General features: G+C 41.0%; 1 protein-coding gene across 1 annotated transcript in view; it reads right to left on the bottom strand.

Annotated features, from left to right (window-relative positions):
• Positions 1-4,451: 4,451 nt before the first annotated feature.
• dock3 (dedicator of cytokinesis 3) overlaps positions 4,452-27,918 on the bottom strand; it is an 835,931-nt gene continuing 812,464 nt past the window's right edge. The window contains 5 exon segments of the mRNA XM_076267926.1: positions 4,452-4,673; positions 4,676-4,802; positions 4,865-4,869; positions 6,793-6,848; positions 24,666-24,686. Of these exon segments, the coding sequence (XP_076124041.1) occupies positions 4,453-4,673; positions 4,676-4,802; positions 4,865-4,869; positions 6,793-6,848; positions 24,666-24,686 (430 nt within the window). The 3' untranslated portion in view covers position 4,452.

The raw sequence follows: 27,918 nt of genomic DNA, 5'->3' as shown, positions 1-27,918 counted from the left end.
AAACAACTGTAAATTACATTAATTGTTTAACTACTCTTTAAAAATACCCTTGATCTGTAATTAATTACTTTAAAATTTAAAACAAAATTTCCAAAGCCAAAAACTGATGAAAGAATGAAGCATTGCAATAAAAGATATTTCTTAATCTTGAGGGTTACTAGCATTCACAACTTGCAAACATCTATTACTATCTAAAACTATTAAAACCAATTAAAATGTAGTAATAAAAACATTTAGATTGCAGATACTGGACTTTGGCTTTGCAATAGTGTTATCCCAATGCCATGGTTATCCCAATGCAGAGTGCAGTATATGCATGTTTAGCTTCAAAGGTCACATCAGTGGCCATGTTTTTTATCTACAAAAAATGTTTTCTAAGAAAGTATCATATAAATCTATTACCACTAATCTACCCACAACATGTTTGGCTGGCCACTGTGAAAACTTTAAAGGCCCTTTTCTCAGTTTAAGTGTTTGCGTAGTTGCTGCATTTTGGCTTTGTAGGGCAGCATGGACCTGTTGTGAAAAATGAGAAACTGAAAAAAGTAACAATTCTTTGTCAAAGTTTTTTACCGCATATATGCATTGTATATGTGTAGATGTGAAATGAAACAGAATTTGGGTAAGTTGTGACATTTGTTGAAATTTTCAAAAAACAGCCCCTCGCCCTGACACTGCAGAATGTGGCCCTCATTTATCAATGAACTTTAGAAACCAGCGCAGATCTAATTGCAGGAATCATCTTATGACAGGGCTCACATATGATTTATGAAATGTGCGTATCAATCACTCCAATTAAGTAAGGATGAATGGCTTTTGATTATTGTGGTGGATGTGTTGTGGTGACAAGCGTAACACCACTATGTGTTCTCATTTTAGAGGCCATGACACTGAGCATAATACATAATTCCTCCAAAAGACATTTTTTCCGACCTTGAGATAGCCACATTGACATTGCAAGTCCAACTGATCCAGTTAATTTTGGCAGTCAGAAAAGGAAATCGGAAAAGTACAATGGGGATTATGCGTAACAGACTTTATTTTGCAAACAGAACACATTATGTGCTACTACCAAATGCATTTACTACAAAAACCACACAATTCATGCCAGTTGTTATTGAAAATCATATGTTCATTGAAGGATAGCATATTCTATAGGCCTGCTGCCAAACAAAAATCATGATTTATTCATGCCATGATTGTGGCACTTTCCAAAGTAAACTTTTTTCAACGAAAGTAATTCTGTCTACATGATGGGTATCCTAAGCCATTGAATTTTAAAGGGACACCAGGCAACGTTTTCGTGTTAATTACTCATCTTCGTAAGTCGGTATATGGTTAAATGCCTCATTACAGGGCGAATGAAGACTCTCTCGCCCGCCCCTACTGGCTGTAGGAAGAATATCCCGCTTGCAAGTTCAGTGTATCGTACCCGCCGACCGAAGCAGGATCAAGTTACATCCTGCATCCACAGCACAGAGGGAGGCTAACGAAACGCTATGTTATTTTTGCAAACATATGTATAATGGCAGAGCCGGCGAAGAAGCAGCGAAAACCCTTGACGGAAGATGCAAAGAAAAGGAAAAGAGCTTCAGACCGACAGAGAAAAAGCATCAGGCTTGTCTGGTGTCCCTTTAAGTCAACATAACAGGCTACATTACAGAAACTAGCCCAGGCTACAAAAAGGAAACATGTTTGGTCCAATAGATGTTCAATGAGTTCAATGTTCAATGAGTATTACTCTCTAAGTTCCTAAACCTCAGCTGATTTACTATGCTGATTTACTAAAACCATACTGACATACACACACATTGTATTTATCTATTTAAATACTGTAACTTGTGACCTTGTGACTTCTGACTGGTTTGCCCTGGAGGATCACATATGATATTCTGTGAAAGGCGGGATCTCAATGGGATCGGAGTATACTTCATTTTTAATGCAGAAAAGAGCAACGGAAGTCTTTCAGAATGGATGGCAGTCCATTAGAAATTAAAGAGACGTGTGACATATCTTATAAGGACGACTGGAAGATTTGACAAAGAGACTGGACTACTGGAGTACCCAGGGGCGCAGCTACCCATTTTTTGAGGGGTATGCAACAACAAATTGGCGCCCCCCCCCAAAAAAAAACAAAAAACACACAAACAACTAAAATAAACTTAGTGCAAATTATTATTTTTTAAGAAATTCTGCCAATTTGAACTTGAAGTATTGTTAAATGGTGCATTGTCACTTTAAGACTTTAAGAGAGTCTAAACGGTTCTCATAAAGGCTGATAGCCTTTGTTTGCCACATTATCAGCACAATATTAAGCTATTAATATTAGGATTGTTAGGAAATGGAAACATGTAATGAGTTGTTGCTAGCGTGACATTTCTGTTTGCAGTTTGCCATTAAAAGTTCAGTATGAGCATGGTAGCCACCTAGCTATCTTAATGGAATAGGTTATGTTTCATTCGTCATATGCTTAGCAAACGCTAGTCTGTTAACATGAATATTTGCAAGCCTCCAAGCACAGACGTCACACTTTAAATCCTACCTGTTGCTTTTCACCATCCACTTATTTAACTACTGTCGCATCCCTTGACATCCCATCTCATTTTCCTCTTTCTTTTTCTATGTTTAGCCCCCGACAGCTTTTTTTTGCTGTATCCATCTTTTTCCATAGACGAAAACTGCTCACTCAGCACTCACGGCGCCCCCACCTTTTTTATGTCAACATTCTATGATGGAATCTTATGAGATAGGGCGCCTACTCTAGCCTGTTAGTCCCTAAAATGTTATCTAACATTGAGGAAATGCAGAAATGATTTAGAAACGTACAACAGTAGCTACATATAGAATATACCAAATATATTATTATTATTATTCTTTTTTTTTACCATCGCTTTGGCGCCCCCACGGTGCTGCGCCCCTATGCGCCGCATATAGTGCATACCCACTTTTTGCGCCACTGGGAGTACCATGAAATACTTGTCAAATAGTTGGAGTATGGAGAAAGCATGGCAGTTTAGGTAACAATTATACGTAAAAGGTAGCCTGGTAAACCAGACCCTGGAATCTTTCAGATTAAGGGTCTGGCCACGAGTAATGAAAATGGCCCAATTCGAGGGGCGGCATCAAGCATGCATTTGAAACTCTCACTGCACGCAGTTGTATAACGCTACGACCAATCACAACAATTCACGGTGTGACCAGCAAAGGAACGATTTGAGGGCGATTTTCTGCTCCTCTTTTAGTTGAAAAGCCAAATCTAAATCCTTTATTGTAGCGGCCAAAGCCGTTTCAAACAACTGGTGTTCATCGGTAGCTATCTTGCAATGTTTTCTAGATGATTCCGGACGTCGCAGCACAGTCGTCATCAGTGCAGCTCGCCTTTGTCCCGCCTACACCGATTTGATTGGTCCCTCTCGCTCGAGAGGTAGAAGAAATTTGGATCATTGCTCGTGGCCAGAGTATCTTGCGGGCACAATTCAAATTGTGCTCTCGCGAGAACTCTGGATTTCCAGGGTACGTAAAAGGGATGCATGTACAGTAACAGTGTGCCCCATTTAATCATTTAGAGTGCACGTCATAACTTTTATAGCAGACTAAATTTGATGAGCTATGTTTGTTTTTTTAACTGTTAGTGCGCTAGTATTTATCTAAAGAGGTAGCTATCTTTTTGGGATGTACCTGAATCCGAATACACCTGTCATTTCCCTCTACCCAAGTAGCCTAATTGAACTGCACTATTCCTTATCCAACACTGCCACTGGTTGGCAAAATACAACAACATGAGTTTCCCTGAATGCTACAGCATCTTGGAATAAAAAAAAGGACAAATCATGGGAGGAATTCCACACCACACACACATAGGTGAATGGCCAGCATAGCCATACCATTGGTAAAGCAATATTCATGATAGCCTCAAGCTTGCCTGGTGTCCCTTTAAAGGAACATAACGACATTTTGGGACATAGCTTATTCACTGTATCTCCCAGAGTTAGATAAGTAGATACATACCCTTCTCGTCTCTGTGCGCACAGTTACTTGGTCTGACACACCCACCGCTAGACTAGCTTAGCACAGGTGCCTCAAAGTGGCCGGCTCCAATTAGCTTAGCTATCTGTTTTCAGCTCCCAAAAGTGACAAAAGAACTCCAAAAAAGCACTGCTCCTTGGGAATTGCAGAAGTAACACTGGAGCTTTTCAGGTGCTGCATGCAAATCACTCCGCCCAAGTAGCATTGCTTGAATGTGAACATAGTATCAAGTATGTATATGCTTACAAAATGGCCGTGTCTCATTTTACACATAGCATGTAAATAGGAAAATGTTGGAGTTCTTTTGTATCTATGGTACTTATTTAACTCTGGGAGATATGGTGAATAAGCTATGTCCCAAAATGTCTTCAAATTTCTTTAAAGAGGCTATTTGCCCTATTGTTTTAGTGTCACAGTGTTGCAATGTTAAAAGGTACTGTGAAAAATAATATTTTGTTTGTTTTTGTTCGAAATGGGGGACACTGCAAAAGGGACTGACTGGCTGCAGTAGGGTAGGGGCTTGCCTAAATCCAAGTTGTCTGGCTCAGACACGCTGTAATGCACAGGCAGGTAGGTCTCAGCTTCTTCAGTGCCACTGGTCCAGAGCTTGGTGGTAGAGGAATCCAACATATCTGAATGTGTGGTCAGCTCTGGCCAAAGTTGCTGTCATTCAGGGTGGACACCCCACTGCTAGCACTGCCTGATAATGTGGAATTACTGCCATCCAGGCCTGATTGAGTACTGGTGCGAAGTGCAGGTATAGGGTGCAGGAGTGACTGCAAGGGAAAAAGAGAAAAAATGAAGTGAGACCATAATGGTGTATGAACAAAGTATCCACTTTTCCTGGCTTGAACATTTCTACATTCAGTAACCCTTCCTTTTACAGTCCCCTAATTACTAGGTATTTACCTAGTAAGTACGTGGTAAGTTTTGGTACATTATTAGGTAATTACCACAGGTAACATGAGGGTAAATACCATGATGTGATGTCATACCGTCATGTCATTTCCACATTCAGTAACCCTTGCTTTTACAGTCCCCTAATTACTAGGTATTTACCTAGTAAGTACGTGGTAAGTTTCGGTATATTATTAGGTAATTACCACAGGTAACATGATATACTGATACATGATATGTGATATACTAAGAAACACCTAAACTATTATTAATAAATTACACAGCATTATTAGATAATCACTAGAGGTATGTACAGAGAATCTACAGAAACAAATACCAAGAAAAACATCCACTATAACCCATTAACTCCTACTAAGAACCATATAGTTGTTAGATTACCTATTATTATCTATCAATTCTAGGTGGAATTTTAGTTATCACAGGCTTATGTTGGTAAAAGCCCATGGGCTTTGCTCTGTCAGTTAGCATGGCGCTAGGTGCGCTGCGATTTAAAACCATACTCCTTAAAACCAAGGTTTCGTGGAGCTGAGCACGAAGTTGAACGTGATTGCTGTGTAACGACTCACACAGGATTAGCTGATTCCAAGTTAAACTCGGGAGTTTTAACGCAGCAGATGCAGTCTTAACTTAATGTTGGAAAAAAAAATCTTTTTTTTTGCCATGTTTTTAGGCATAGAATGTCATGTAAGTCAGGCTAGGAATAATATATCAACAAACCCTCTGTAAAAATCTTCTACATATAGTTAAGCATAAGTCTAGAAAGTTTGGTGTATGTAAAGTGCTTCTGAAGTGGAGTTTTCGTGCTCAGAGTGGGAGAGGAAACTCATTTTGAGAAAAGAGCCTTGAAAGACAGCCAATGAGATTCCGTTCTCAGCCTAGACTCGCCTTTGAACTTTCGCGATTGGTTGCTGATACAAAGGAAGTGTCCATATATGGATCACATAGCGTGATACAGGAAAAACAGAGCTTTCCAACGGTACTACACATGATATGTTTTGGACCACGGTCGCGGGAGTGCATGCAAGGTTAGAATGCTAACTCTTGCTGAATTTAGGAGAAACATACAGGCACGAGTAGACATAATATAATGAAATAAACACCTAAATGTGTAAATCGGACTTTTTTGTTGTAGTAGTTTGATAGAATACATGCTAAGGTAACATACTAGCTCAAAATCTCGAAATTGACCAGTGCATGAAAAAACGATGTTTTCACTTGCCGTGTCTCGCCTTAAAATTTAAAATGTTCAAAATATTTTTTTTCCAAATGTTTGAATTTTGTATGTGTTTATCAGTTCCAAAGTTTAATACATTAGACACTGATGGCACAGTACTCTATTTTAAGTCTTTTTTTCTCAACTAAAAATGCTTTGCGCTGGTTAGGGGGTACTTGGCTGAAAAAATATTTCACAGGGGGTACATCACTGAAAAAAGGTTGAGAAACCACTGCTCTAGTTTATGTGTATGGCCGTCTGCTATACAGCCTATTTGAACGCAAAAACGATGCTGATATGACGGTACGTATCCTTAGGGAAGGAGAAGACAGAAAGGTGTCTGTTTATGCAACCAAAGTTTAGGCGTTTTTACGATTGAGTGATCGAAGTGGTAAGCAACGGTAACTTATTCCAGAGAACCTTTGGCTACCTAGTAGATCGCGTGCCAATGGGTTACAGAAACAGACAGACAAAGGTGGTTTGCTGGTTGACCAGCTTGTTAACCAGCTTGTTTGACCACCCTATGATGGTTGACCTGCTAGACCAGCAAAACTCTTGCAAAAACATACCTTCAGCTGGTTTTCCCAGCTTATGATGGTAATTCAGCAGGTTTTGCTTGTACTACCACTGTAAGCTGGTCATTTTAGCTGGTGTTGCTGGTCTATAGTGCTGGTTTAACTGGCCATGCCAGCTTATGTTGGTCATTCTAGCAAACCAGCATGACCAGCTTGACAGGCTGGTCACCAGCATGACCATCTTGCACCAGCTGTATCCCACAAGACAGGCTGGTCACACCAGCATGACCAGCTTCCTCAGATGGTCACGCCAGCATATCCAGCTGGTGGCCCAACCAGCTACACCAGCAAAGACCAGCAAGAGCTGGAAGAAAACCAGCAAAGACCAGCTAAAAACCAGCTACCAGCATAAGCATGGCAACTAGAAAAACAAAAAAGCAGAACCATTACTTCATGGCTAGACAGAATACCAAAACTCGACATGTTCAGCCTGATCTAGAGGGGTAGAGGGTTCTTCTTTTTCCTTTTCATTTTTCTTTGGATCGAGCTGCATAGACTTAGACACAGTTTTCTTTCGTTGTATTGTTTATCTATACTTAATAAAAGTCAAAACCCTAACCTTTGATTAGGTATTTGTAAAAAGACCTTCTAGCGTTTTCTATTTTTCTGCCTCTCCTGTGTTGCTGAGAACCCCAGACGCCTTGCAACAGGGGCCACGCCCTAAAGATTTGACTTCGCTCCGGGTGAGTAGGGTGTCCGTTTGAGGGCTATTTTCTAAGACACTGTATATGGGCAAAAAATATACTGCGCACGCACTGACAAACACAGGAGTAGTGAACTCAGCCAGGCATTTAGGAAGGAAAGTCCTATGCTCCAGGGCAGACAAAAACCTGAATAGGCTTTGTTAGCAAATGTATTGTTTGTGAAACTAGGGTCTAGGACCCGTTGTGGTCTAAATGCACATCACACACCCAAGCGAGGATACGGAAATCTGTCTGATAAATACAAGTGTATTTAGGGATAGAACCTAAATTGTTATAGATCCGTTGTGGTCAATTAAAGTTCTTATATATTACAAGAACTGTCATTAAAAAGAGCTTTAATTTAATTTTGACAAGAATCCCCTAATAATAGGTTAGTTGATTTTCTCTCAGATCTGGACGGGCAGACGAACGTCTGTAGTGAGTTATTGACCTCTCTCAGATCATCCTGTGAAATCCTCACACTCCAATGACGAGCGCACCCACACTTACAGGAGTAGCGATCTCTACTGTGTTACGAGAACCCTGTAGACACCAGAGTGGACACAAAATGCAACACGATAAATTTACCAACCTAATCCCGGAGTTCCGAAACCTGGGAGAACAGGAAGTACTGCCTGTCTTACTTGGACAGCAAGGACAGACAACAGCTCTTGCTGCTAAATATGTCACTGAATGCCATAGCGCGAGGGACAGTGATTAGACACCACCACTATACACATGTACACCTATCCACACCATTGTGAACACCACACAAAGAAAACACTACGTATACTCAAATACATGAGATACACACACAAACACACATATGCACACAAACCAGTTTATATGTATAAATGCATTATCTACTGTATTGTATTGTTCGATGTCCTGCTTTGGCAATGCAAAGAAATATTTGTCATGCCAATAAAGCTGCCTTTACTTGAATTGAATTGGTCATAATTGGATCATTCATCAGGTCAATGAACCAAAACAAACGTCCACATCTAAACAAATATGGTTTGCTGAACACAAAATCAAGCTTCGGACATTGCCATATCAGTCCCCTGATCTAAACTCCATAGAAAAACAGTGGGGTGAGTCAAAGAGCAGAATGCACAAGTGTGGACCTAGGAATCTGGATGATCTGGGTAGATTTTGTAAAGACGAACGGTCTTAAATCTATTTTGTATTCTCTCTTTATGGGGTGTCATAGCAGAATATTACAAGCTGTTTTATTGGCAAAGGGAGGTTTAAAAAGATATTACAAGCAGGGGTGCCAATAATTGTTAGCAATGTGTTTTTGTTTAAAATATTTATTTCTTGAGATTTTCCATTTACTCAAAATAAATTTGCTTCCCTTCAGGATTGGATTTTTCCTATTTTTTCATTGTGAGATTACAATAAACCACCAACAGATTCTTTTTTATACCGGTTTTTAATACATTTTAGCAGAGGTGCCAATAATTCTGGAGGGTACTGTATGAACAAAATCCAGGAATTATACCAGTCTGGCTTTAGAGCTCACCACAGTACTGAATCAGCCTTATTTAAAGTTTTTAATGACCTCCTCATTGCTGCTGATAATGGATATGTATCAATACTGGTCCTCAGCGCTGCCTTTGACACCATAAACCATGACATAGGCTTTGGTGCCTTGGCAATCAACACTGTAATGTGCAACTTCTATGTTGATGACTGCTTGAAATCAGTGAGCTCAGAAGAGGAAGCCATGTCTTTGTACCATGACTTAAAGGCCATCCTGAAAACAGGAGGTTTCAGACTTACAAAGTGGGTGAGCAACAGTCGGACAGTGTTGTCCACAATCCCCGTAGAGGACAGGGCCAATGTGGTAAAAAACCTAGATTTGGACCTTGACTCTCTTCCAGTTGAGCGGGCTTTAGGTGTTCAGTGGTGCATACAATCCGACAGCTTCAAGTTTAAAATTGTCTTACAAGACAAACTACCAACCAGAAGAGGAATACTGTCTATGATTGGTTCCATCTATGACCCCTTGGGTATCATAGCTCCTGTGGCGTTACCAGCTAAGATGATTCTTCAAGAGCTGTGTAGACTGAAGCTCGGTTGGGATGATGCAATTCCCAAACATCTAGCTCATCAGTGGTTAGACTGGACAAAAGAACTCCACCTCTTGGAAAACCTTGAAATAGCGCGGTGCTTCAGTCAATTACGTCACTTTGCAGATGCTAGTGAGACAGACTACGGAACAGTGAGTTACCTGTTACAGAGAAGGAAAGACAATAAAGTGCACTGTGCCTTTGTCATGGCCAAGGCAAGAGTAGCACCGCTCAAGCTGATTACAATCCCACGCATGGAGCAGAGTTTCCGCTAGAAAAAAATGGTTTCGTTTTCCGGACATTTTGATGATATGCCGGTCAAATATCGTATTATCCCTTCTTAATTAGTCAAACTGAGGAAAACTGGAGACAGGCTATGTAGCTTAAAGAATTACATAATCTGTATAGAATGCAACATGTTCGTTAGCCTAACTTAAACATGCCTAACAAGATCTAGCCAGTATCTTTTCATAGACAGCAAGAGTCCGCTTCGTTCGTTGTTTTAAAAAGGCTACGTTGTTTGTTGCTGCTACCCACGTTATCTAAGTGGTGACTGTTTAACTTGCACAGATGTGCACAATAATGAGCGCTCACACCACTACCCTCTAATGCTATGCCTCTTTATTTGAAACAATAAATTAAGAAATGTTTCCTAAATGTTTAGTTTCTTTTTCTTTCGGCCGCGGTTCAATGATAACGTTTAATTGTGCAAGAAATTATCCGCGGACCAGTAATCGCCTCGTCGAGGAGGCCCTAACCCTGCAGATCATAGACAGAGAACGCATAAACCTACTGTATGCTTTGAGTAAAGAACACTTTGCATGTCCAATGTACACAGAGAATGACATTGGAGCGGCCGTACCCCCCGCAACTCCACTTCCAAAGTCACTGATTCCGACAGATACGCCCGACACTTCTGCTTTTTATCTGGTGGTGGTGGAGTTGATCTGAGGCTTCAGACGTTACCAAATTTATCATCATCCATCTCGTCTGGCCTGTGAAAAAACGTTTAAGGCTAGTCTGCCTGGGCCTGGCCATGTTTGAACCGCCTCTCATTTGTTCGTTGTTTAACATGGACGTTTTAAGCGTGCGCTTCCTATTTGAAATGTAGTATAGGTTATGCGTGTTGTTTAATAACTTTCAAATGGTAGAGCCTGTTAATTTAAAAACATAGCCAGAGGACGTATAATATAGGCTTAGGCCTAGATATTAAGGCTTATTCTTAAATTCAGATTGGGGACGGGATTCCGTTAGGGGACGGGATTATTAGCCAATTTCAATCGGACAATTTGACCGGAGAGATTTAATTTTGCCTGGATCCTGAGATTGAGGGGCATGCTGATGTGTTTGTCCTGCAAAAGGAAGGAATTAGAAGCTTCCTTACCTAAGTCAGAAATTCTCAGGGTAATTTCACATTCACCAGAACCTAGGTCACAGTGGTCGCAATCACATGCTTTCTAAGCTACGACTTAAGAACTGGGTTCCTCGTGCCAATGCAGCCATAAGAAAAGTTCTTTCCAAGTGTACGATATCTCGACGCTTACATGGTGCCACTGGTCAACAGCAGATGGCTGACCTGCCTCATGACAGAATCCTACCGGACGAACCTCCTTTCACAAACAGTGGAGTTGATTACTTCGGCCCATTTGCCGAGGTATGCCGAGGTATGGCGTCATCTTCACTTGTCTGGCCATTCGTGCAGTCCATATTGAGGTAGCATCATCATTGGACACAGACTCTTTTATCATTGCTCTTCGTCTCTTCATAGCAAAAAAGAGGTCATGTGAAACTCCTCCGTTCAGACAATGGAAAGAACTTCATTGGAGCCGATCGTGATCTGAGGAGAGCTATTGAAGAGTTGAATATATCCAAAATTGAAGACGTTACACGTCAGAAAGGATGTTCAACCTCCCCTCTGGTTCTCATCATGGCGGAGTCTGGGAGCGGTTGATCAGGTCAGTGAGGAAAATACTCCACCTTAAAGCTCCAGACATTGGATGAGGAAGGTTTTCAAACTTTGCTGTGTGAAGCAGAGGCCATAATCAACAGCCGTCCGATTACTAAGGCCTCAAGCGACTCAAATGATCTGGAAGCTCTTACCCCCAATCACCTCCTGCTCCTTCAGTCTAAGCCATCTCTGCCTCCTGGTCTCTTTGAAAAGGAAGATCTCTACTCCCGCAGGAGATGGAAGCAAGTTCAGTATATTACAGATATATTTTGGAAACGCTGGACAAGAGAATACTTACCTCAGCTACAAGAGCGCCATAAGTGGTCACGTGTGTTGGAGACATTGTGTTGCTCGTTGATCACACTGCTCCACACAACTCATGGATCCTGGGGAAAGTCATTGAGACATTTCCTGACGAGAAAGGTCTTGTGCGCCAGGTACGCATAAAAACTAAAACAAGTACATTGGATAGACCGATCACAAAGATCTGTCTTCTCCAAGAAGCTGAATGAGACAGTGGTAAAGACTGTTCTCCTACAGAGTGCCATGTGCTTGTAACCTCTGACACCAGATAAAAACTATTTGAGGGCAGTGGTAAAGACTGCCCTCCTATGGTCAGCGGCGCCGGAATGAGTTTGAAAGTGGGGGTGCAAAAAAAAAGCTGGTTTCGGGCTGGGTTCCCCGAGACAATTTTGAAAATTCCAGAGGCCAACTATATCACGTGGGATATTACGATATAATAATAATTTTTAAAAAGTCTAACAAAAATTGTCATTATGTTAGGTGCGTGGTTAGGTGCTGTGTAGTGATTTCGGGTGGTTTCATTCAAGCTGATTGGACTGCAAGTAGCGTCTTTTTTACGCACAGAGTGATTTAGTCTAGGCTACAAGTTCTAAATTAATAATCTGGTAAATTAAACTGCGCCTGATATTGACAGACACAGACATGCCAGCATAACCTGGATTTCCATTCAAGGAATAAAGGAGGTAGTCTATAGCCTACAATAATAATGATCACAATCTCCATTTTCTGTCCTGTGCACGCAGCCAAGCTTTGCCAATGACTGTGATGAAAAGATCTGCACGTAACCTACTTGCTACATTTTGAAGGTTTAGCGTAAAGAAGAATTAGTTACCCAACTGTGCCTGTTCCCTTTGTACCCTCATTTGGGAACCACTGCTCTAATCAATGCGATGCCATGTTGGTGGTCAACAACTGCCTTTTTTTCTCTCGTTTGCACCACCTGCACCGGTGCTTCCGGCGCGCTTGCCTAGTGTGTTATGTGCTGGTAACCTCTGACACCAGGTAAACGGTAAATCAAGCAATGAAGATTAGAAAGTCTATTTTGTTTAATTTTCCCAGTTTGTTGATCTTTGGCTCCTTATCTCAATAAATTAGTAATTGTCTCTTATTTAAGAGGACAATTAGGGGCCAGTATGTTGAAACCAAAATAGCTTTGTAAATATAATTGGGTGTTTGCCAATCTTGTATATTTTTTAATACATGTATAACCAACTAACTAATCTTAAGTAATTGTATTGTTCTAAATTCTGTAATGATATTATTATTATTATTATTATTTAAACAATAGGCCTATCACTACAAGTCCATCACACCGCACGGAGCCACGTTCTTAAAACGCACCTTGTTTGTTTAATGCTGTTATTTCAGTTGAGGGCTTTACAAGTGCGGAGCAACACAGTTTTCTTACCATAGCGTAGCGTATTAGTTTTGAGAAATAAGAATTTGTTCTTTTTATGTACTGTTGTGATTACTACATTGGACAACTGGAATAAACTCCTTCCTGTTGATACAGAATTCTGTGGACCTATTTCCACAGCTTCTGCTCAGAAACATCAGCATAGCCCTCACAACCAGTTATCAGCCATCCTTGTGTTTGGCCCTCATCTCACCTGAAGTCCCATCCCTATGACTGACCTATCATCATCTGTTACAGTCCCCTTACCCGGATTCCTGGCCTGCGCAGCCTAGCGACCCACTACTTGCCCTATGACAACTCCTAATCCCCATGGACAATTCATTCCCTACACTGGACTATTTGAACTTTCTGACACTAAATAGGATTCATTAGGGGTGTGAATCTCTCATGTAAAAGACGATACGATTCACATCTAGATACATGGGCACGATTCGATACAAGAAAAGATACATGTTCATAAAAAACGATTCAGTACGATTCGATGCGATGCGATTCGATGCAGTTCGATGCAGTTGAAGAATGGAAAGCATTCTGAAAGATTTTTTATCATTTGCTTACACATATCATTTGCTTACACATATAGGTGCACATTAATTTTATATTATAAATTATCATGGTCAATTAGGCAAAAACAAATGTGTGAATATGATTATCTAAACTGAGGTTTGTATCATATATTGTATTGAAATGAAAAAACCAGCTACCAGCATAAGCATGGCAACTAGAAAAACAAAAAAGCAGAACCATTACTTCATGGCTAGACAGAATACCAAAACTCGACATGTTCAGCCTGATCTAGAGGGGTAGAGGGTTCTTCTTTTTCCTTTTCATTTTTCTTTGGATCGAGCTGCATAGACTTAGACACAGTTTTCTTTCGTTGTATTGTTTATCTATACTTAATAAAAGTCAAAACCCTAACCTTTGATTAGGTATTTGTAAAAAGACCTTCTAGCGTTTTCTATTTTTCTGCCTCTCCTGTGTTGCTGAGAACCCCAGACGCCTTGCAACAGGGGCCACGCCCTAAAGATTTGACTTCGCTCCGGGTGAGTAGGGTGTCCGTTTGAGGGCTATTTTCTAAGACACTGTATATGGGCAAAAAATATACTGCGCACGCACTGACAAACACAGGAGTAGTGAACTCAGCCAGGCATTTAGGAAGGAAAGTCCTATGCTCCAGGGCAGACAAAAACCTGAATAGGCTTTGTTAGCAAATGTATTGTTTGTGAAACTAGGGTCTAGGACCCGTTGTGGTCTAAATGCACATCACACACCCAAGCGAGGATACGGAAATCTGTCTGATAAATACAAGTGTATTTAGGGATAGAACCTAAATTGTTATAGATCCGTTGTGGTCAATTAAAGTTCTTATATATTACAAGAACTGTCATTAAAAAGAGCTTTAATTTAATTTTGACAAGAATCCCCTAATAATAGGTTAGTTGATTTTCTCTCAGATCTGGACGGGCAGACGAACGTCTGTAGTGAGTTATTGACCTCTCTCAGATCATCCTGTGAAATCCTCACACTCCAATGACGAGCGCACCCACACTTACAGGAGTAGCGATCTCTACTGTGTTACGAGAACCCTGTAGACACCAGAGTGGACACAAAATGCAACACGATAAATTTACCAACCTAATCCCGGAGTTCCGAAACCTGGGAGAACAGGAAGTACTGCCTGTCTTACTTGGACAGCAAGGACAGACAACAGCTCTTGCTGCTAAATATGTCACTGAATGCCATAGCGCGAGGGACAGTGATTAGACACCACCACTATACACATGTACACCTATCCACACCATTGTGAACACCACACAAAGAAAACACTACGTATACTCAAATACATGAGATACACACACAAACACACATATGCACACAAACCAGTTTATATGTATAAATGCATTATCTACTGTATTGTATTGTTCGATGTCCTGCTTTGGCAATGCAAAGAAATATTTGTCATGCCAATAAAGCTGCCTTTACTTGAATTGAATTGGTCATAATTGGATCATTCATCAGGTCAATGAACCAAAACAAACGTCCACATCTAAACAAATATGGTTTGCTGAACACAAAATCAAGCTTCGGACATTGCCATATCAGTCCCCTGATCTAAACTCCATAGAAAAACAGTGGGGTGAGTCAAAGAGCAGAATGCACAAGTGTGGACCTAGGAATCTGGATGATCTGGGTAGATTTTGTAAAGACGAACGGTCTTAAATCTATTTTGTATTCTCTCTTTATGGGGTGTCATAGCAGAATATTACAAGCTGTTTTATTGGCAAAGGGAGGTTTAAAAAGATATTACAAGCAGGGGTGCCAATAATTGTTAGCAATGTGTTTTTGTTTAAAATATTTATTTCTTGAGATTTTCCATTTACTCAAAATAAATTTGCTTCCCTTCAGGATTGGATTTTTCCTATTTTTTCATTGTGAGATTACAATAAACCACCAACAGATTCTTTTTTATACCGGTTTTTAATACATTTTAGCAGAGGTGCCAATAATTCTGGAGGGTACTGTATGAACAAAATCCAGGAATTATACCAGTCTGGCTTTAGAGCTCACCACAGTACTGAATCAGCCTTATTTAAAGTTTTTAATGACCTCCTCATTGCTGCTGATAATGGATATGTATCAATACTGGTCCTCAGCGCTGCCTTTGACACCATAAACCATGACATAGGCTTTGGTGCCTTGGCAATCAACACTGTAATGTGCAACTTCTATGTTGATGACTGCTTGAAATCAGTGAGCTCAGAAGAGGAAGCCATGTCTTTGTACCATGACTTAAAGGCCATCCTGAAAACAGGAGGTTTCAGACTTACAAAGTGGGTGAGCAACAGTCGGACAGTGTTGTCCACAATCCCCGTAGAGGACAGGGCCAATGTGGTAAAAAACCTAGATTTGGACCTTGACTCTCTTCCAGTTGAGCGGGCTTTAGGTGTTCAGTGGTGCATACAATCCGACAGCTTCAAGTTTAAAATTGTCTTACAAGACAAACTACCAACCAGAAGAGGAATACTGTCTATGATTGGTTCCATCTATGACCCCTTGGGTATCATAGCTCCTGTGGCGTTACCAGCTAAGATGATTCTTCAAGAGCTGTGTAGACTGAAGCTCGGTTGGGATGATGCAATTCCCAAACATCTAGCTCATCAGTGGTTAGACTGGACAAAAGAACTCCACCTCTTGGAAAACCTTGAAATAGCGCGGTGCTTCAGTCAATTACGTCACTTTGCAGATGCTAGTGAGACAGACTACGGAACAGTGAGTTACCTGTTACAGAGAAGGAAAGACAATAAAGTGCACTGTGCCTTTGTCATGGCCAAGGCAAGAGTAGCACCGCTCAAGCTGATTACAATCCCACGCATGGAGCAGAGTTTCCGCTAGAAAAAAATGGTTTCGTTTTCCGGACATTTTGATGATATGCCGGTCAAATATCGTATTATCCCTTCTTAATTAGTCAAACTGAGGAAAACTGGAGACAGGCTATGTAGCTTAAAGAATTACATAATCTGTATAGAATGCAACATGTTCGTTAGCCTAACTTAAACATGCCTAACAAGATCTAGCCAGTATCTTTTCATAGACAGCAAGAGTCCGCTTCGTTCGTTGTTTTAAAAAGGCTACGTTGTTTGTTGCTGCTACCCACGTTATCTAAGTGGTGACTGTTTAACTTGCACAGATGTGCACAATAATGAGCGCTCACACCACTACCCTCTAATGCTATGCCTCTTTATTTGAAACAATAAATTAAGAAATGTTTCCTAAATGTTTAGTTTCTTTTTCTTTCGGCCGCGGTTCAATGATAACGTTTAATTGTGCAAGAAATTATCCGCGGACCAGTAATCGCCTCGTCGAGGAGGCCCTAACCCTGCAGATCATAGACAGAGAACGCATAAACCTACTGTATGCTTTGAGTAAAGAACACTTTGCATGTCCAATGTACACAGAGAATGACATTGGAGCGGCCGTACCCCCCGCAACTCCACTTCCAAAGTCACTGATTCCGACAGATACGCCCGACACTTCTGCTTTTTATCTGGTGGTGGTGGAGTTGATCTGAGGCTTCAGACGTTACCAAATTTATCATCATCCATCTCGTCTGGCCTGTGAAAAAACGTTTAAGGCTAGTCTGCCTGGGCCTGGCCATGTTTGAACCGCCTCTCATTTGTTCGTTGTTTAACATGGACGTTTTAAGCGTGCGCTTCCTATTTGAAATGTAGTATAGGTTATGCGTGTTGTTTAATAACTTTCAAATGGTAGAGCCTGTTAATTTAAAAACATAGCCAGAGGACGTATAATATAGGCTTAGGCCTAGATATTAAGGCTTATTCTTAAATTCAGATTGGGGACGGGATTCCGTTAGGGGACGGGATTATTAGCCAATTTCAATCGGACAATTTGACCGGAGAGATTTAATTTTGCCTGGATCCTGAGATTGAGGGGCATGCTGATGTGTTTGTCCTGCAAAAGGAAGGAATTAGAAGCTTCCTTACCTAAGTCAGAAATTCTCAGGGTAATTTCACATTCACCAGAACCTAGGTCACAGTGGTCGCAATCACATGCTTTCTAAGCTACGACTTAAGAACTGGGTTCCTCGTGCCAATGCAGCCATAAGAAAAGTTCTTTCCAAGTGTACGATATCTCGACGCTTACATGGTGCCACTGGTCAACAGCAGATGGCTGACCTGCCTCATGACAGAATCCTACCGGACGAACCTCCTTTCACAAACAGTGGAGTTGATTACTTCGGCCCATTTGCCGAGGTATGCCGAGGTATGGCGTCATCTTCACTTGTCTGGCCATTCGTGCAGTCCATATTGAGGTAGCATCATCATTGGACACAGACTCTTTTATCATTGCTCTTCGTCTCTTCATAGCAAAAAAGAGGTCATGTGAAACTCCTCCGTTCAGACAATGGAAAGAACTTCATTGGAGCCGATCGTGATCTGAGGAGAGCTATTGAAGAGTTGAATATATCCAAAATTGAAGACGTTACACGTCAGAAAGGATGTTCAACCTCCCCTCTGGTTCTCATCATGGCGGAGTCTGGGAGCGGTTGATCAGGTCAGTGAGGAAAATACTCCACCTTAAAGCTCCAGACATTGGATGAGGAAGGTTTTCAAACTTTGCTGTGTGAAGCAGAGGCCATAATCAACAGCCGTCCGATTACTAAGGCCTCAAGCGACTCAAATGATCTGGAAGCTCTTACCCCCAATCACCTCCTGCTCCTTCAGTCTAAGCCATCTCTGCCTCCTGGTCTCTTTGAAAAGGAAGATCTCTACTCCCGCAGGAGATGGAAGCAAGTTCAGTATATTACAGATATATTTTGGAAACGCTGGACAAGAGAATACTTACCTCAGCTACAAGAGCGCCATAAGTGGTCACGTGTGTTGGAGACATTGTGTTGCTCGTTGATCACACTGCTCCACACAACTCATGGATCCTGGGGAAAGTCATTGAGACATTTCCTGACGAGAAAGGTCTTGTGCGCCAGGTACGCATAAAAACTAAAACAAGTACATTGGATAGACCGATCACAAAGATCTGTCTTCTCCAAGAAGCTGAATGAGACAGTGGTAAAGACTGTTCTCCTACAGAGTGCCATGTGCTTGTAACCTCTGACACCAGATAAAAACTATTTGAGGGCAGTGGTAAAGACTGCCCTCCTATGGTCAGCGGCGCCGGAATGAGTTTGAAAGTGGGGGTGCAAAAAAAAAGCTGGTTTCGGGCTGGGTTCCCCGAGACAATTTTGAAAATTCCAGAGGCCAACTATATCACGTGGGATATTACGATATAATAATAATTTTTAAAAAGTCTAACAAAAATTGTCATTATGTTAGGTGCGTGGTTAGGTGCTGTGTAGTGATTTCGGGTGGTTTCATTCAAGCTGATTGGACTGCAAGTAGCGTCTTTTTTACGCACAGAGTGATTTAGTCTAGGCTACAAGTTCTAAATTAATAATCTGGTAAATTAAACTGCGCCTGATATTGACAGACACAGACATGCCAGCATAACCTGGATTTCCATTCAAGGAATAAAGGAGGTAGTCTATAGCCTACAATAATAATGATCACAATCTCCATTTTCTGTCCTGTGCACGCAGCCAAGCTTTGCCAATGACTGTGATGAAAAGATCTGCACGTAACCTACTTGCTACATTTTGAAGGTTTAGCGTAAAGAAGAATTAGTTACCCAACTGTGCCTGTTCCCTTTGTACCCTCATTTGGGAACCACTGCTCTAATCAATGCGATGCCATGTTGGTGGTCAACAACTGCCTTTTTTTCTCTCGTTTGCACCACCTGCACCGGTGCTTCCGGCGCGCTTGCCTAGTGTGTTATGTGCTGGTAACCTCTGACACCAGGTAAACGGTAAATCAAGCAATGAAGATTAGAAAGTCTATTTTGTTTAATTTTCCCAGTTTGTTGATCTTTGGCTCCTTATCTCAATAAATTAGTAATTGTCTCTTATTTAAGAGGACAATTAGGGGCCAGTATGTTGAAACCAAAATAGCTTTGTAAATATAATTGGGTGTTTGCCAATCTTGTATATTTTTTAATACATGTATAACCAACTAACTAATCTTAAGTAATTGTATTGTTCTAAATTCTGTAATGATATTATTATTATTATTATTATTTAAACAATAGGCCTATCACTACAAGTCCATCACACCGCACGGAGCCACGTTCTTAAAACGCACCTTGTTTGTTTAATGCTGTTATTTCAGTTGAGGGCTTTACAAGTGCGGAGCAACACAGTTTTCTTACCATAGCGTAGCGTATTAGTTTTGAGAAATAAGAATTTGTTCTTTTTATGTACTGTTGTGATTACTACATTGGACAACTGGAATAAACTCCTTCCTGTTGATACAGAATTCTGTGGACCTATTTCCACAGCTTCTGCTCAGAAACATCAGCATAGCCCTCACAACCAGTTATCAGCCATCCTTGTGTTTGGCCCTCATCTCACCTGAAGTCCCATCCCTATGACTGACCTATCATCATCTGTTACAGTCCCCTTACCCGGATTCCTGGCCTGCGCAGCCTAGCGACCCACTACTTGCCCTATGACAACTCCTAATCCCCATGGACAATTCATTCCCTACACTGGACTATTTGAACTTTCTGACACTAAATAGGATTCATTAGGGGTGTGAATCTCTCATGTAAAAGACGATACGATTCACATCTAGATACATGGGCACGATTCGATACAAGAAAAGATACATGTTCATAAAAAACGATTCAGTACGATTCGATGCGATGCGATTCGATGCAGTTCGATGCAGTTGAAGAATGGAAAGCATTCTGAAAGATTTTTTATCATTTGCTTACACATATCATTTGCTTACACATATAGGTGCACATTAATTTTATATTATAAATTATCATGGTCAATTAGGCAAAAACAAATGTGTGAATATGATTATCTAAACTGAGGTTTGTATCATATATTGTATTGAAATGAAAAAAGAATAGTCTACATTTCAGCCAAACAAAGCAGCCAAATACAACATAAAAATACATTTTTATAGACTTTATAGATTTTATAGTTATATCTGATTGTTTTCAAGGAGCTGTAGCCTATTGTTGAGGTAAGACAATACCGAAATAAAATAAAACGGTGCTTAAGACAATCTTGGCCATTTCTCATAGCCTACAAGAACAACATAGGCCTACATATCAATGAACTGGGCCTATTTTGTTCCAAGTCTGAGTGAATATGAACAAAATAATAATAATTTGTACATCATTTTTAGTAGCAAGGGCCAAATTATTCTTTAACATTAAGGAAATCCCTTCATCAAACGTAAGGCTACTCTACAGACTATCGTTGCCGTTTAGGAATGCTATAGTAAGTGTTTAATTTCGCGCTGGATTTTGACAAACAAAGGAGTAAAATCTGTCAAACACAGAAAGAGTGCGAGTTGTCACGTGCTTAAGTTGCAGTAGATGTATGGGTAATGAAGTCCTTTGTCTACTTTGGGCAATGAGTGTAGCCCAAAACAAACTTCATTACCCACAAATCCGTGCCACGTGTAGTTTCAAAACAGGAAGTGGGATGAACGCGCTGCTTGCAACGTAAATCAGTCTGAGCGAGCAGAAAAGGTTATGAACCGATTTGTAACAAGTAAATCGATATAACGACCGGTTCATTTCAGTTTTATTCCGATACGGGGCTTCACATATCGATGTAGCCGTATCTTACACGTTAAAAACGGATACCGATACGTATTGGTTAATCTTTACACCCCTAGGATTCATGCATTATCAGGGACGGAGCTACGTGGTGGCCAGGGGGGGCCACGGCCACCACTGGTCAAAGCTTGGCCACCCTGCTGGCCCCCCCAGCTCCGTTCAGTGAAAAGTAAAAAAAAAAAGATTGCTGCCGTTTTCAACGGTACTTTGAAAGGAAGTGTAGCATACGGTTCTAATCAAATCGTGAGTAGGCCTAGTGCAGCAGCAGCAGGGGACAATTCAAGTCATCTGTTAAAAACACTTGACAGTAGACTACTACTTACTTAACCTCAGTGACAACAGGTGAGTTGATGATGACTTGGAACATTAATGTTAATAAAATGTTAAAATGTGACACGAATCATAGCAAAGTGAGCTGCGTTGGGCTGTTCTTGTTAGGTAGGCTCTGACATTGACGTGTGAGGCTGATCAAAAATAAGCGGATGCCCGCGGTAACGCTGTTACAAACATATTTTGATAATATTCGGGTGAAATGCAAGCATATTAGGCACATATCTCCGGATGGCTCCAATAAAAGTAGGCTAATAGTGTCTAGCCTAGGCTACTTTATAAAAACATAATTTGCTGACTGCGTGTGGTTCTTGCCATAGCTGGTCAGGCAGAGCAGGCTGCTGCGTTGCCTGAGTTCTTTGTTAGCCTACATTGCTCCGGTAATTGCAACGAGATGAAACCTTAACTGCGTGACAGAGCAGAAGTGGGGCTTTCCAACGAGACTAAACACTTGTCTGTGCGATCAAGTATGAAAATACAAAAAATCATGAAATTAAATCAAATTGCATCATATTTAGTTCACCTGCGCACCCACACTCTCGTTTGAATTAGGCTACTCGCGAACCCGTGATCGCATAGATATGGCATATCAGAAGAAAGAGGAGGCACAGGGCTATCCATTGGTACAAAGTATATCAATCCTTCTGGGCTTTAAAAACAGACAACGTGACTGAAAAATAACATCATGTACAAAAACCAACGCTGCACAGCCATTACTCTCGTTTGAATTAGGCCCTACTCACGAACCCGTGATCGGATAGATATGCCACGCATGTCAGATGAAAGAGGAGACACAGAGCTATCATTTGATACCAAGTACATCCTTCTGGGTTATAAAACAGACGAAGTGACATCAAAATAATAACTTCATATAGCTCGACTTACTTACCCCACGTTTTTGTGTGTTGTTGTGGTGGCAAAGCATGTTAATAATCCAATGCTATAATGTGTTTCTCTATGGCATAGCATGTTCATAATCCGGTTTTGAGATCCTAGCAAATTCCTACATGGCATCCAATTCAAGACTCACATTGCATCCCAATTTATTCGACAAAGAAACACCTTTTTCCCTTCACTTTGTTCATGGCTCATTGTTCTTGTTTGTGTATGGCACTTACAATGACCAGGATAAATGCTTCTAACTAAAGGTAGTGAAAAAGCCCTTAAAACAGTCTAGGGTTCTAAGGGTTAATGTCTTAATTCAGAGCCATGTTACTTACAGCCAAGTACTTGGAGTAAAAGAAATATAGTTTTGCCATCAGTATAAGATTAAATATCTGCATACCATATTTGTAGTATTTATTATTGTTCTTTGAGTTAACATCATTTGAATATGACTGATTAAGTAAGGTGCATTATCATAATGTACTTTTTAAAGCATTGGCCTATTTATGGAAAATGTGTTGGAGTGGACAACAAACTGTTCAGGTTGTCTGTGAATGGACCTGTGTATCAGTGTTGGCTTTACACAATTTATTGCCATTATTAAAACAGGGTATCCTAATCTTCAAAACTTTTGAGTAGTTTTCATATTGTAGTTTTGATTCCCAAGTGCCACCCCAATAAAAAGTCTGGACCCAGCTGGCCCCCCCTATAAAATAATCCTGGCTACGCCCCTGTGCATTATCATATTGGATGTGTAACCATCCTACCTCTTTGCAACATATACCTCAGGTGGCTTTAAACACCATGTTCTATTCTGTACGCCTAACTAACTTATTCATTTATCATGTATACAGACCTAACTGCTCTGTAACTGACCCTGGACAGATGGACCCTAGGCCCTTGAGTCATGGATCTGCTCAAGGTTTCTTCCTATATGTATCTCCAATTCTAGGGAGTTTTTCCTCACCCCTAAAAATTGAATCTGTTGGTCTGGCTGCTGGCAGAAGAGGCGCAATCTCTTCTCTCATTACACAGGCTGAATCCCCCTCAGCTGTGGACTGAATTATTTCCACGAAACGGGGTGGTCTGCGGGCAAACTGAAAGCGATAGCGCTCTTTGACTGTCCTCAGAACCCACTGTGACAGTGTGCAGGCAGACTCTAATAAGTGGGCTACTAATGTTTCCAATGAGGCACTGTGTTGAAAGCAACACCGGCTGCACTGAAGGGGGAGGCTGCTGACTCTTGTTTTCCGGCGCCAACCACAGGTCTTGCTGCAGTGGGTTTGAATGTTTTTTTGTTTTTTTTTTGGGGGGGGGGGTCTCCAGGCTCCATGGGAGGCATGTGTGACCATCCATTCTCTGTCATCCCGTTTAGGTCAACCGAAACAAATCCATACATAGGGGTGCGAGCTGAACATAGCTTGCCCCAGAACTTGAAAATCCTTCATACAATCTGGGAATGCTGGGAGAGTCTGTCAAATTAATGGGGTAGTTGGGGGCAGAAACTTCCCATCCAGATTTGAGCGTTTAGCTACAGGGCTGAGATGCTACAGTGGGCATCGCTTTCAAATGGCCACTTCAGTCGCGCATTACGAGGCGTGAAGCTGCGTTAAGCTTTAGTACCACTTTCAGCCACTGTGCGTCGCTCTGCCACTGTACATCGCTCTGCCTGCCGCCCCTTCTGAAAAAGCTCGATTTACCTCGATTTAGGCTACTTGGGTATGGCTTAAGGCTTGACTACACGGTGGTAACGGAAATCGAAATTTGCTGTCTACATTATTGTCAGTGTTGGGTTAACGCAACTACGCAAATCAAAACAGTGGTGTGATAATTGAGCCAGTAGAGAAATAACTGTTCAGAATTAATCTGTAGCCTTGGGTAGGCTTCTGCGACATTTTTAACAGGCTACGCTATAGAGGCTTAGACAACTATGACCCACGTTTTGGTTTCGTAAATTAATTTGCCCTACTTCTTGACTGCAATGTAGTCAATTGACTGTTTGACATTGTCATTTTTATTTTTCTGTACAATAAACAAATGCATCTGCTTTATGCCGCAGAATTACATTCATATTTGGAACTTACATAGTCCAATGCATCGTTACACTACGTTAGTGTTTCCCAAAACCATAGTAGCAACGAACGTTCGCAACCACTATCGTAAAGTTGTGTAGTTACAACTACACCTCTCGACCTGTGGTAGAATGCTAGTAGAAGCATAGTTCCAGGGATCTTCATGTCAAAGACGTTACTGACGCCAGTTATTTGTTTGCAAATTAATAATTATAAATATATTTAGGTTTCTAATTGATATTTACACTTCTAACCACCATACATCCATATTTTAAAATGCCCAAGGCAGAAAATACATAAATTAGGGTCAATTTGCAGCCATGTGCACGTAAGTAAAAGTCACACACCTGCAGATAATAATAAGGTGGTGCGCACTTTTTGACGAGTCAGCTGAGAATATGTAGCCTTTGATTTTCATGGAGGGGGGGTCCTCGTTAGTTTACGCAAACCAAGCCAAGAAGGCTGATTCTGATTTTGATAATATGATCTGCACAAAAGATAAACTTAGGTTAACATCGATGTCAATATTGTTGTCAAAATCTTAACCCAGATTCGAACTCTTAGACAGGGGACTGGTAACTGCTGTGCAACGGCGGCTGTCATCTGCCGGCCTTAACGCAATGCGCCACAAAAGTATGTGCAGGTGCCCGTTCACGTGCTACTAAACGTCATTAACCACCTTAGTCCAGACTACTTAAGTTTGGAAACTATCATGGTCCAAACTTATAGTATTATGTAAGTACGACAGTTTTGGGAAACAGTCGTAACTTACATGTTGGTTAGTTGAACGATGCATCCTGTTAGTAAAAAGCTAACCTCCGTAGTTGTACAGTAAACGCACCCCAGATCAGCTTGTAGGCCATTAGCAATCTGTTTATTTTATTTTATGAAGCCTACACAGTAGATCACATGCCACATTCTCACTTTCAATAGATAGATGCAATAGCCATTGGTCAAGTATTGAGTATAAAGCAATTAAGATAGTACCCTATACAAAAAGTACTTCATACTATTATAAAAATTCGTTAAAACGAATATATATAACTTGACAAAACATGGATTAAATATCGTAGGCACAGGAGAAAACTTGTACATCCATTGGCCCGTGGGGAGATCACATGCCAGTGGCCTCTCCCTTCAGTGCTATGACTCGTTCGGCTGTGAGCTTGTTTCGCCAAAAAAAAACTATTGCGTCTTTGCGTCTTTGTTCATGGGTTTGGCCTCACAGCAGAGGCTTAGACAACTATGACCCACGTTTTGGTTTCGTAATTTGCCCTACTTATTGACTGCAATGTAGTCAATTGACTGCTTGACAGGTTATTTTTATTTTTCTGTACAATAAACAAATACATCTGCTTAATGCCGCAGAATTACACACTTGGCCAGCCTATAAAACGGGCACATTTTGGAGAAAATAGAGAATGTACGCACGCAAGAATCTGTAGGCTATTTGTGGCTGGTTACCAGCAAACAATGTTTAATGCATTAACTCAAGACGTCAAACATTTTCTAAACAATACAAACAGAAAGGATGCAGCAGGCAGCAAATGTAGAAGAGTCATTTCCAGTGGAAGAACAAAATGCTGAATGAAGCCCAAAGATATGAAGGCATATCTGGCAAGTTGTTATTTTTTGAAGATGTAAATGGTTGGGCTATAGGCCTAGTTTGCAAGAAGGAGACATAAAGCGTGAGCATGCCACACTATCCACAGCTGTGGTAGCGGGGGTAGGAGGATTACTGTTAGCGCAGGATTTATATAAAATTCTTCAACAGAAGGCCTGCCTCGAATGCAGGCTTGCCCAAAAAAAGGCCTGTGGTTTGCGCAGCCTACAGTAAGTAGGTCTTATGAGTTAGGAGTCCTCTAGACTTCTTTTCAGCTGTCTCAGAGGTGGAAAGTTGCGTTTGTTGGGGGCAGGGCCGGATTAACCCTTAGGAACAAATGTCTGATGGCCCCCCCCTGCCCCCCAGCCAACGTGAATCGTGAAGATTTGTATTGCCATTTAAGGCACGAGCGCATCTGTGAGGCCAAGCCTCACCAAGTAGCCCGTTTGTTTACAACTAACATTATATTTAATTAAACTGCTTATAGGCTATGCCGAAATAGTTTCAACATTTTGAATATATCAGTGTCGGGTCAATTAGGAAATGCCTTATGGCTGAAAGCTGCTTGGGATCCCCCCTGTCAAGCAATAACCATACAAAAAGTTAAAAACAGATGACATGATGCGCGTCACTGACATAATGCGCAAATAATATAGCCTAGATATTCCAATATATTCGAATACATGTGTTTATTTTAGAGGGGATATTCGAACGTCATTTTTGAGCAATTTTGACAGCCCTAGTCCAATGTAGGCTACGCCAATCGTCTATTAACACCTTCCACCTAACCCCGGTGAGTGGGGGTCGCTATAATGCGTGTGAAATAGCACCATTGAGTAGCCTATGCGAAATAGCCTTAAACTCGTTCCGGTGTTGTGTGCCTTCTACTGGTTTCCTTGCGCGTGCATGCGCTGCAGCAGTTGTCAGACATTCACAAACAAGTTGTTTTAGGCGGTTTGAAGTCGCTTTTCATACGCCATGAACGCTCGGCTTTATTACAGAAACTCGGACAAAAGACATGTAAAAAATATATCTTTTGAAAACTAGCATTAAACTGGATTCGATCCCGCAAAAGCAACACACGCGTGACTCTCTCCATCCTGATTCCCTACTCTTTGAGCCAACTAATATGTTACGCGAATCAATTAACTATTGTAGGCTACCCAGGTAACATGTTGTCCAGGCTATCTGAAACAAGGGGTTGCCTCTCATCTACAACAACTGGTTACCTTGGGCTGCTACAGTCGTCAGTGCACTGTGCACAGTAGGCCTATGCTTCTCTTTGTGGTTGATCAACTAAAAATAAAAGATGTATTTGGTGATGACGTTATTGTAGGCCTAGTAGACCTAAATTCTGAGAAATTAAATGGTACGAGAAACGATCTACATAGCGCACCAGACCGCGATGTCTTCAAGGGTTGAATGAAGGGAGTTTGCAAAAATTAGTGTATTTTTCAAGTCAATAAACATTCTTAATTTTCGAATGTCTTTGTCAGGGAACATCTGACTTTTAAAAACCATAGGCCTGGTAGTCGCTCAGACAAGGAGTTATAAGATAAAGGCAATACCATTTGTGTCACCTAATGCAGTTCAGTGAATTAGCAAGATACAACAATCATAAGGCAACAATCATAAAGCACAGCGCTCTCTCCCCTGCGCATA

This window comes from Alosa pseudoharengus, unplaced genomic scaffold (assembly GCF_046254945.1).
Source record: "Alosa pseudoharengus isolate Yale_2024_CS ecotype anadromous, Long Island Sound unplaced genomic scaffold, YU_APseudo_1.1 YU_APseudo_1.1_scf_5, whole genome shotgun sequence".
NCBI lineage: Eukaryota > Metazoa > Chordata > Actinopteri > Clupeiformes > Clupeidae > Alosa > Alosa pseudoharengus.
Note: the sequence above shows the minus strand (reverse complement) of the source record. Positions and strands in the feature narration are given on the sequence as shown.